This window comes from Olea europaea, chromosome 21 (genome assembly GCF_002742605.1).
Source record: "Olea europaea var. sylvestris chromosome 21, O_europaea_v1, whole genome shotgun sequence".
In the NCBI taxonomy this organism is placed as follows: Eukaryota; Viridiplantae; Streptophyta; class Magnoliopsida; order Lamiales; family Oleaceae; genus Olea; species Olea europaea.
In genome coordinates this window covers 8,824,413-8,836,283 of record NC_036257.1, presented here as the reverse complement: position 1 = coordinate 8,836,283, position 11,871 = coordinate 8,824,413, and the positions used below count along the sequence as shown (strand labels likewise).

Genomic DNA, 11,871 nt, shown 5'->3' with positions numbered 1-11,871 from the left:
TTTTTTTTTTTTTTTTTGGGATGAAAATCATGATTAAGAACAAAATTTGCTAGAAGATTAAAGAAAAGAATACGTTAAACTATTAAGGATGTAAGCATGACAATAAATAAAAGTTGAGGACCTTTAATGTAATCAAAATATTGTGCATTTAGAAAAAAATTGTGGTTTGAATATAGCCACTCATATGAGAATTCTAATAAATATTATCTTGTACAATAATTTTAAAGGTAATTATACTCATATCAGAAATTTTGTTTGCTACACAACATTTTTATTGCATTGATTGTTATTAATATTTGTTTAATGCTTAATAATCAGTATAACTTATCCAAATAAAAGTTTCTGTCCAAATATTCTGTTAACATGCTTCAAAATTAGGGTAAATATTTTATTGAACTTTTTTATTATTTTTTTACTTATTTATAAATGCGAGGGGCAAATAACTTTTATGCACTCCTAAAGGAATTTTTTGAATAAATATAGGGACAAGATGCGTTATTAAATAATAAAAGATTGATGATAAAAATAAATAAATAAGCCGTGAATGTATAAGTGCACCAATAAAAAGAAGTTGGAAATTTCTATTGAAATTAAGTCCTTATTTGATTTGGATACAAACAACATTTTAAGTAGATTTTGATAAAAATTGATGAAATTTATGATTGAAAAGTTAATAAAATACGTAAATCCCATAAAATATATAATTGAAAATGAATTTGAGAAAAAATAAATTCAACAAAGTTATAAGTACAGAAAAAATTTAACAGAATTTGTACCAACAATGATGTAGCAAAATGTAAGTGGACTGTTTATTTTATTTTTTTCCATCTTCTAATGATATCGTGTCATGCATTGTTTGTAAGATTTTTCTGTCAAAAAATTTCGTACTTGTAGCATGATTCAAATAAATTTTAGAAAATGGAAACTAAAGAAAGACTAAAATCTATTACACAATACAAAAACAAAGCACGTGGAAGTTGTTATATGAATCCATAAAATATTATACATAGGGGTGGACATGGTTCCGTATGATTTTGGTTCCAAGAGAACCAAACCGAACCATGAACTAATGATTTTTTTTATAATAGAACTAAATGATTTTTTTAAAGATATGAAACCAAACTGAACCGAACCGTTCGGTTTTGGTTTGGTTTGGTTTGGTTATATTTGGTTCTAATTCATTTTTAAAATTTTAAAATTTGCATCATATAAATTAGTAATGTATACCTAAATAAGAAAATAATTATCAAACGTTTAAGAAGTTCAAATTTCAATCATCGAAATCAAAAAAGTCATAATTAACAAACAAAATATATTCATAATTTAAATACACAAATCAGTATTCGTTTTCATGCAAAAAAAATGTTCAATAAGTAATAGGAATGATTCACTAAATTAATTGCAGTAGTTTTGAAGGCACACCCTACAATAAAGAATGAATTATCAAATTTTTTACGGTCCACTTCTACATGCAATATTTACCGTTTAATATTTCATGAATGTTTACTAGATTTTTCTCTATTTGTGAATAACGCAAATAACTTTACAAACAATCAAAGTTAAAAAAAAAAAAAAAAAAAAAAAAAAAAAAAAAAAAAATTTAAACTTTTTAAAAAAAAAAAAAAAAAGAGTTTAGACTTTTTAAGTAACTGACTAATTTCATTTTCCGATCATACACGACTTCATAAAATGCAGTACCGGTACGCTGGGATGTTGTGTAATTGAAAATGAGTGAAGGAGAAATAATTCATCTGAATGTAAAATTAGGGTGTAGACCACTAATGAGTTTTTTATCTTTAATGACCCAAAATTGATTAATAAAATGTATTCAATTAATGGGCTATCTCCAATGAATATAAAATCAGGATCTCCACTAATCTAACTTCTTATAAAAAGGGGAACGTAGGACTATTGTTGATGCAACAGTAAATTAATCCAATTTTACTGTGCATGATGTCATTTTTTTATTTTCCATTTTGTTTATGGTCATACAAATGTTCTTCCACATATGATGCCATTAGTTTTAAAAAAATGATAATAATTTTAATATATATAAACTGCTATGAGTTAAAAAAAAAACTCCGCACGGTGCGGAGAGATAGCAAATCATGTGTAGAGAGTTGACAAACTCTTCGCATGATGTTAAATATTAAAATAAAAAAATAAAAAAAAAACTCTCAACACAGTGTGGAGAGAGTTGAACCATGTGTGTAGTAAAAAAAAGTGCGGAGAGAAAAAAAATCTCCGCACTATGCAGAGAGAGTTGAACCATGTGCAGAGTATTAAAAAATAGCTCCACACAGTGCGAAGAGTTGGCAAACTCTTCGCATAGTGCAAAGTATATAAAAAAAAAAAAAAAAAAAAACTCACCGCACAGTGCGGAGAGAGTTGAACCATGTGCGGAGTAAAAAAAGTGTGGAGAGAAAAAAACATCTCCGCACAGTGCGGAAAGAGGGTTGAACTATGTGCGAAGAGTTGACAAACTTTTTGCACAGTGTGGAGTAAAAAAAAAATCTCCACGCAGTACGGAGAGATGACAAACCAACTCTTCGCACTGTGCGAAAAAAATTTTTTTTATTGGTAATTTTTTTCTTTTTTATCCTTCTCTGCTTTCCCTACTTTTCACTATTTCTTTACTCAATATTTATTTTTCCTTACTTCTTTACGCAATATCTATTTTTGCTTACTTCTTTACGCCATTTATCTCGCCATTTATCTTTCTTTTCTCCTACAACCCCATTTCTTTTTCTCTCAAACTCCTCTCTCTCAACCAAATTGTAAATTTTTTGTTCAATTCATATTTTATCTTTCGAACGCCTTAATATTTTTATTGTTCAAGTGAAACTTTAATATTGTGCTGAAACTTATCGAGAAATCAAGTTGATCGTCCTTTTAGATACTTTGATGAAACTTATTTATTTGTTCAAACTCTAAGTACTAACCTTGTTCTACGGTCTTGTTACAATTTCTCGCGAACTCTACTAACAAGTTCCCAAACTAAGGTATCTTAAGCTCGTTCATATCTTGCTTCTGGTCAAACTAAATATTTCTTGGATTTGTAAGATTGCTCGATTGTACAATGTACCTAAATTTATACAATATCATACTCTAAAAATGGAGAAAATAAACAAAAGATGAAAACATTAAAAAAGAAAGAGAAGAAAAGGAGACAAAATTATAACTCAAAATGACTGGAAAGATAAATTTTTTTCTGAAAAGCATAATCTTTACTATGTAAAATTATTCCATGCTTATAATTTGCTCAAAATTGAGTAGGAAGTTTTCTAAAGTGATTTACAAAAATTTGTCTAACAGATCCCCTTCTTATAACAAGCATAAATACAAGTGTTCCATATGTCATACAATAACAAAACATATTTTTCTTAATACTCCAACACTATATTTCCCAATTCTCTACACAACACAAAAATACAAGGCTTACCTTAGGAGCAAATGGGAACATTTTTCTTAAAAGTTTGTTACTTTGTGTTTATACCTTATATGACTTATGATAATGTTTGATTGTTAATATAGGCACATTTTACTACTAACTAATTCATGTTAATCCTTATTGCTTATTAAATAATCTTGCGTTACATGAAAAATAATCATAAATTCGACTAGAGTACTAGCACTGATGATCTTACTTCTAACCTGACTTCCCTTTCTGACTGAACCAATTGGAAAATCTTTCTCTCTCAGCAAAGTTGTTTCGATTCACTGTCTAGCCGACTGAGATTCTTTCAAGAGAGAGTAATATATAACAATTCTTTAAACGAGAAAATAACATATACAGGATACAAAAACTCTTGTCAAGCTCTAAATCTAATTTTATTGTAATCTCGTATATGTAACAATTTTCCACTAAAATTCTAATTTATTCACATAAATTCTCAATATGAAAGATAATATGCATTTGTAGGTGAATTATTTTGAACAGCGGAATAATACTTGGCCAAAGTGGAATTTTTACTATAAGGAAATAATCTACATAGATCAGAATGTTTTAGAGGATGACATTTGAAAGTCAAGAATGTAGTTTACATTTCTTCAATAATTTTCAAAGCTACTAGAAAAGTTAATGTGGACATTTAGCTTTGGTTGATTCTTATAAAAAAGTTTCAGTGAAAGAGGGCCAATAAATTTACAATAATTTTATTATTATTATTATTATTATTATTATTATTATTATTTTACAAATGCATAAAAACTCTTTTTTATTTTCAACAAAAAAATACATTTAAAAATTAGCAATTTCATAATCATCTTTTTTTTTTAAATTCCCGAAAATACAATTATAAGAAAGAAAACAATATTGAATTACAAAAATCAATATCTGCCAAATAAGGTATCTAAAGACAATATGTGCAAATATGACATGCTGTAAATACGGTATGATACAAATACGGTATACTGTAAATATGGTATGATGCAAATAATATGGGAATGTTATAAATACGATTTGCTGCATATACAGTAAGTTGCAAATACGATATGTAAAATGCATATATGATATGTACAAAAATCAATATTTGTTAAATAAGATATTTAAAAATAATATATGCAAATACGGTATGCTGTAAATACGGTAGATGTAAATTCGGTATGCTATATATACGGTGTGATACAAATATGGTATGCTATAAATACAGTATGATGCAAATACGGTATGCTGTATATACGGTGTGATACAAATATGGTATGTTATAAATACGGTATGATGTAAATATGGTATGTTGTAAATACGGTATGCTGCATATATGGTTAGCTGCAAATACAGTATGCGTAAATACGATATGTTGCATATACGGTATGTAAAGTGCATATACGGTATGAATGAATCCAATTTCGTCCACTACAATAGATTTCAATAACGTATATGTTGTCTACCGTATTTGTAGTTTACCATAGATGCTGCCTATCGTATTTACATCTTACCATATATGCAGGCAATTAACCGTATTTGCAGCTTACCGTATATACTACCTATCATATTTGCAACTCACCGTATATACCGATTTTTGCACTTACAGATACAGTGAATGCAGTACACCATACATTCAATTACCAAACCGAATGTCAGAAAAAATTTCAGATTTTTATTTTTTCAACATAAGCATAAAATAAATATTAAAATATATGAGCAAGTCGATTTATAATTTTGTTCTCAATCTTCAATTTTCCAATATTGAATTACACAAAATTTAGAAATATAATCTTCACATTCAATTCAATCATATCAACACTATAAAGAATACAGGCAAAATAGTTTGTATGACTTTTTATATTTCTTATTCAAGCATAAAATATAAAAGTATATTTTTTCTAGATAACACAATACTGTTATAATTGTAAAAATAATTTGCAATCTTTTTCTTATATCATGGAAATATTTTTAGATATTACTTCAAAAACTTTTTAAAAAATTAAAATTCATACGCTAATAAAAATATGATAAATACAAAATTAGTGCAACGTACGTGACAGTGACTAGTTATTATTTATAAAGTTAAATACTAAGTTTGGTTCTTGTTCTTGTCTTTGAACTAGAACTGAACCTAAACCAAACCAAATGGTTCTCGGTTCAAAGATTCAAAATCATTAATTTTTTTGATAGAATTGAACCGAACCGCTCGATTTTGGTTCTGATATGGTTTGGCTTGATCTGATCTAAACATTTTGTCCACCCCTAATTATACGAACAAAGGGCAAATATAAATGCTCAAATATCAAATAAATATGTAAAAATCATATATATGTACCAGAAAAGAATTTCATCCCATGTAACAGACAGATTCTTTAGTCTGCATGTGCTCTTCTGCTCTCTTTGTTTTTTTCCACAAAGTCTACTTCTTCTTGTCCGATTCTGCACTCTATCTCACTAAAAGTCGAACATAAATAGACAAATTTGATTAAAGAAAAAGGCCACGAAATTTTCAACTTTCAACCGGCCCCTCTTCAATTCTTCCAATATGTCTGTTCCACAAGCACCAAAAAGGTCAGATTCTTTAACTACTTGGTTCTTTACCTATACAAAGCTAAGGTTCTTCAGTCGCATGCGGCGGCTCCTCCACCTCAAGGCCGCCAAGAAGCAATACAAACCGCCAGAAATAGTCGAGAAGCCTGTAGATACAGATATACATACAGAGGCAAATATGAAGGGAAAGAGTGATTGGGTGGTGATTTTGCAAAGGTCTGTGAAGAGGCTACACTTTGGAAGCTGGGAAGAGAAGGAGGTGGCGGCGGAAGATATAAAAAGACTGGCGAAAGAGGACTTGAAGTGGAGGAAAACCATGGCGGAACTCGGTGTTATACCGCCGCTGGTGGCCATGTTTGGTTCACAAGTGGTGGCGCGTCAAAGATTAGCTGTTCAAACGTTAATTGAGCTTGCTTACGGCTCTTTCACGTAAGTTGATTTACATTAAAACAGAATGTTAGACACCCTTTAATTTTTATGTTTTACATCTTTTATCTAATTATAATTTATATATAAGCCTTATTTACTCTTTTTTGATTCAATTTTATAATTCATTCATATTATCAAAAATAGAGTATTACAAAATCTTTCATATTTAATGCTTTGAGTACCACCGGTCTAAGTAACACGTAAGTTGCATTAAATGATAGACACGATCATATGAGGTACATAACTCCACCTTTAATTGAACCCATCACGTTATGACACTTAGACGGGTACCCGAAAACAATTGATATTAGATGACATTATCCTATTTTCTATCTGGTCGATCCATGTAAACCATTCACCTCGCAGTGTCCCACCTTTCTTAATTTGGTTAGATATATAGTTGCGAGGGGGATAGATGGTTTCAAGATTATTTCTTGTGTAACTAAGAAACTGGGTACTGATCTATTAGTTACATACCCAGAAATTCAAGGATTTAATCAATTTCAAACCAATGGAGCCGAAAACTAGTGGGATTTTAGTACACATAATGACGTGGCAAAATTGTATTGGAACTTGAAATAACTGCACAAAAGCCATCATCCATAATTGAGGTCCAGTGGCCATTATGGACTTGCAAGAATGCATGTGGGGTGGGGTGGGGTGGAAGTGGGCGGCTGGGAACTTGAAGTTGGTCATTTGCCCCAAGATCATGCTATTTAATAAATTATGCATCCATACTCTTGATAGTCCACCCAAAAATATAAATATATTCTGAGTGAAGATCAAAGTAGTTGAACTTACATCATTCTCAATCTTTAGCATACCAGAATTTGGACTTTTTGGGCTTAGTCGTCCACTCCACAAGATTGGTGAAGTGGTCAACCACTCCCGGCTCTTCCGGTCCCGTCTTGTCCATGAAGATTTTAGATTTCAAAGTGTTTGCCAACTGAATCGTTAAAAGTTTTAGATGAGATGTTGATATTGTAATAGACAGTTTTTTTCTAAATTCAATATTTACGAAACTTTCGAATTCAAATTGTAGTGCTGGAATTATTGAGTGGCATAGTTTCTAATTCTGCAGACAACTTGTTTTGTAGGGACATAAATTATAGGCCCTTGAGATTTGGTCATATAGTTGTTCGAAAATGGGTTACCTGTCTACAATATAAAATTACAATCCTTGATTTTCAAATGCAAATGATCTAATCCAAAGAGAATCTTGTTGACTTCTACATAATGATTTTTTTTCTTGGTGTGCATTTGGTCCCTCTTCTTGCAACCCCACATATGAATATCTTGTTTAATGTCCCACCCCATTTTTCAATTCTATTAGAATAATTAGTGTTCAGAATATGTTGCCTAAAATTAATTCTTATTGTAATGGCATTCTTGTTTCCTATGTTATTCTTGCAGGAACAAGGCTCTGATGGTGGAGGCAGGAATCTTATCAAAATTACCTGAAAATGAGGATGTCTTAGGTGAACCGGCTATGCAAGAATTTTCACAGCTCCTCTTGTCTATATCTGCAGCCTTGGCCAACAGCAATTTCTCTCTGTCCTCATCAAGAGTTATCCCCTTTATAATTCACATTTTGGATTCAAGTTCAAGTACTATTCAGACAAAAGATACATGTTTGACAACATTGTACAATCTTTCCTCAGTCCTAGACAATGCTACAACTTTGGCTACAAGTGGGATGGTCAACATTCTCTTGAGGCTGTCTACACTTAAAGAAGCATCAGAAAAAGCCCTTGCAGTCTTGGGAAACTTGTCTATAACCTTAACAGGAGAGAAGGCGCTAGAAAGTGATCCAATGGTACCCGAAGGATTAATCGAGATTATGACATGGGACGAGAGGCCGAAATGCCAAGAATTATCTGCTTATGTATTGATGATTTTAGCCCATAGAAGCTCACTCCAAAGGCAGAAAATGACCAAGGCTGGAATTGTGCCTGTCCTCCTTGAAGTGGCCTTATTGGGTACTCCCTTGACTCAGAAAAGAGCATTAAAAATATTGCAATGGTTTAAAAGTGAAAGACAAATGAAAATGGGGCCTCATTCAGGGCCACAGGATGGGAGAATATCCCAGGGATCCCCAGTAAATCCAAAGGAGATTGATGAAGGGAAGAAATTAATGAAGAAAATTGTGAAACAAAGCCTATATAAAAATATGGAAACAATCACTCGTCGTGCCACTGGCGAAGGGGATTCTTCTAAGCTTAAGTCTTTGGTAATTAGTTCAAGTTCTAAGAGTTTGCCTTACTGATTTAATGGTACGTGAAGACGATCCTAGTCAAACACTAAGGGCGATGGAACACCCTTCATGGTGCTTTCCTTTTATTGGAGTACCTATGATCTATCAAAGTCGATGAAATGTACAAAGCCAATATTTTGACACGAGGAAACTCCAAGGGAAAACAATGATTTGCCACCTCTTTAGATTGCACCACTTGTGCAAGTTGCAACACTATATTTTGTCGTATATTGTGGAATATAAATCTTTTGTTTTTAATTTCTTGGAAGGTAAATTCTCACATTTGTTTTATGGTGATTTTTTATAACTAATAATTGTAACTTACCTTGTAAAAAAATAAATTAAATAAAATCTTCGAACTCTCGATAGTTCAATAGGCAATAAGTACCCATAAGTGTTTGTTAGGGTGGTATTTATAATATGTACAAGGATAATTGACACAAAACGTTCCTATATTTCAAGTTTATTGTGGAAAACGTCTCTACCTTTCATTTTTTGGTATTTTCGCCCCTAACTTTCACATTTCTTTGCGCTGACGTCATTTTCACAAATTTTAACATAAAATAACCCATATACCCTCTTATTTAAATAAAATTAAAAAAAATAACGAAAAAATTGCAACTTTAGGCCCAGACTTTTTAAAAAGTGCAAATAACCCACCAAAATAACTTCATCTTCTTCCCACACCTCACCCCCACCCCATCGTCGCCTGTCGGCCATTTTTAGCCATCTTTCGGCCACCAAAACCACTAAATATTGATATCAACGAAAAGCTCTTAACCTCATCCACCTAACAACTCTCCATAACACCAACTAATCTTGTCGAAATCAACTCTCAAAGTCAACCACTAGAAAATTTGAAAACTGCCAGAAACTCATCCTCCGGCCACCATCTAAATCGCAAACCCCCACTGAACGACTTCCCACACCCTGTTGATTATAATCATGGCCTTAATTTACCCAAACGTCACTCCAGCAATCTGAATTTATTCCAGAAGTATCGCCACTCTCGAACCCGCTTCACCAGTCGAATATTGTGGATTCCAACTCCTTCCGGTCAAAACATGGTCTCGAACCACATGGGCTAACCTCGTCTCCCTCTGATTCACCTTGTCCAACCATATGTCAAGGCCAATTTCATCCACAACAAGTTGAATTCGTGGATGAACTTCAGACCTTATGCAAAAAATTCGGGGCCAAGGAATTTGAAGAATCTATGGTACTCCAAATGTTCAATTCAGTAATTAGAATCTCAATTGGTGATGGAAAATCCATGGGTCAACAAAAAATTAAGCCAATTTAAAACCCTGAATTCAACTCTAATAAGGTCCGGTTGCGTGACGGAAATTTTTCAACTCCAATTCTTGCTTCTTCTAATGTCTCTGCTCAAATTATGGGGAGTTGTTGGGTGGTAATTATGGAGGAGGTTAAAGGCTTCGTTGATGTCAATATCCAATGATTTTCGTGGTCGAAAGGTGGTTGAAATTGGCCGACAGGCGACGGTAGGATAGGAGTGACGTATGGGAAGAAGGTGAAGTTATTTTGATAGGTTATCTTCACTTTTTAAAAAGTTTGGGACTAAAGTTGCAATTTATTATTTATTTTTCTTTTCTTTTTTTGTTTTATTTAAATAGGAGAGTATATTGGTCATTTTATGTTAAAAATTGGTGAAAATGACGTTCAGCACAAAAAAAGATGAAAGGTTAGGACAAAAATGTCAAAAAATGAAAGATAGAAATGTTTTCCATAATAAACATGAAAGGTAGGAACGTTTTGTGCTAATCACGCTATGTATAACATTAAAGAAACTAATATATATTAGTCTAAGATGCTAAATACTAATGTACCATTAGAAATAATTATATAGCACATCCGTCCCATGAAGATAGTCTTACTTCCATTTTCACATAGATTAGAAAAATATAATTGCATATATTTTTATAATTTTGGAGGTCTCAACACGAGCCTCCGTTTACTTTACTAAAAAAAATCGTAAAAATATATTATTTTATAAAAATTATATTTGATAGATTATGTAATTTTGAAGCACAATCTAACATATTAAGATTAGAATTATTTCATGATAAAAATGAAATGGTAATAAAAACTCATTTTTCGAAAAATAAATATATTCATTTGTTAACATGCTTGGTCTTCATTTTTTAAAATTTATTTTTCTTCAAACATATTTTCAATCATATATTTATAGAATTCGCACTTTTGCTCAATAAATTATTATTTAAATGGTTCGTAAATATTTTGATTGATATTATTTTTTGGTCATCTAAATGATTATTATATACCTTTTACGTGCATATATAAAAATAATGTTTTTAATTTAAACTTACTTATGTGTTTAAAAATAAACTTTTTAAAGATACATGGTTGATAGCGTGAGAAAATGGTGAAAAATATAGTGTGAAGAAATAGAAAAGCATGGTTGTAGCGTGTAAAAATGAAGAAAGAGTAAGCCTCCATTATTTTATGTATTTTTATTTTAAGAATATTAAAAAAATTAAGTTGATTAAATGAAATTAAATTAAATTATTGTACTGAGAGCCAATGAAAAAAACAGATAGTAAAAAAAAATGCATGTTGACGCCTCCCTAATTATGGAGGCTCATGCTTGAGCCTCCATATTATGGAGGCTTTATCTCCATGAAGCCTCCATAATATGGAGGTCTTGCCTCCGTAATATTTTTTTTATTTTTTAATAGATACTTAAATTATTATTTTTAAATGTTGTTGGCATGATACGTGTGTGGAAGAATATTTGTCAATCACCATAAACAAAAATTTTCACAGAATGCAAAAATAAAAATGTATAATAAATCTTCTTATTACGCTAATAAAATTACAATAAATTTTTTTGACAAATAACATAAAAAAATTATTTTTATTTTTTTCAACAAAAAAACACATTTAAGAATTAGCAATTTCATAGCCACTTTTTTTTTAAAAAAATTCGAAAATACAATTATAAAATAAAAACTAATTAAATTTTTATTAATTTTATAATATAATATGTTATGGAGGCTCAAGTATGAGCCTCCATAATTATGGAGGCATCTCCATTATTACTTTACTAAAAAAAAAAATTCATAAAAATATATTACTTTATAAAAATTAATTTAAAAAATTATATTTGATAGATTATGTAATTTTGAAACACAATCTAACATATTAAGATTAGAATCATTTCATGATAAAA

General features: G+C 30.8%; 1 protein-coding gene across 1 annotated transcript; it reads left to right on the top strand.

Annotated features, from left to right (window-relative positions):
• The first annotated feature begins 5,783 nt into the window (after window positions 1–5,783).
• Window positions 5,784–9,021, top strand: LOC111370543 (U-box domain-containing protein 7-like). The gene is made up of 2 exons (XM_022992294.1): window positions 5,784–6,406; window positions 7,820–9,021. Exons 1-2 carry the CDS (start codon window positions 5,973–5,975, stop codon window positions 8,670–8,672), a joined length of 1,287 nt encoding a protein of 428 aa, XP_022848062.1. The 5' UTR covers window positions 5,784–5,972; the 3' UTR covers window positions 8,673–9,021.
• Window positions 9,022–11,871: the final 2,850 nt, after the last annotated feature.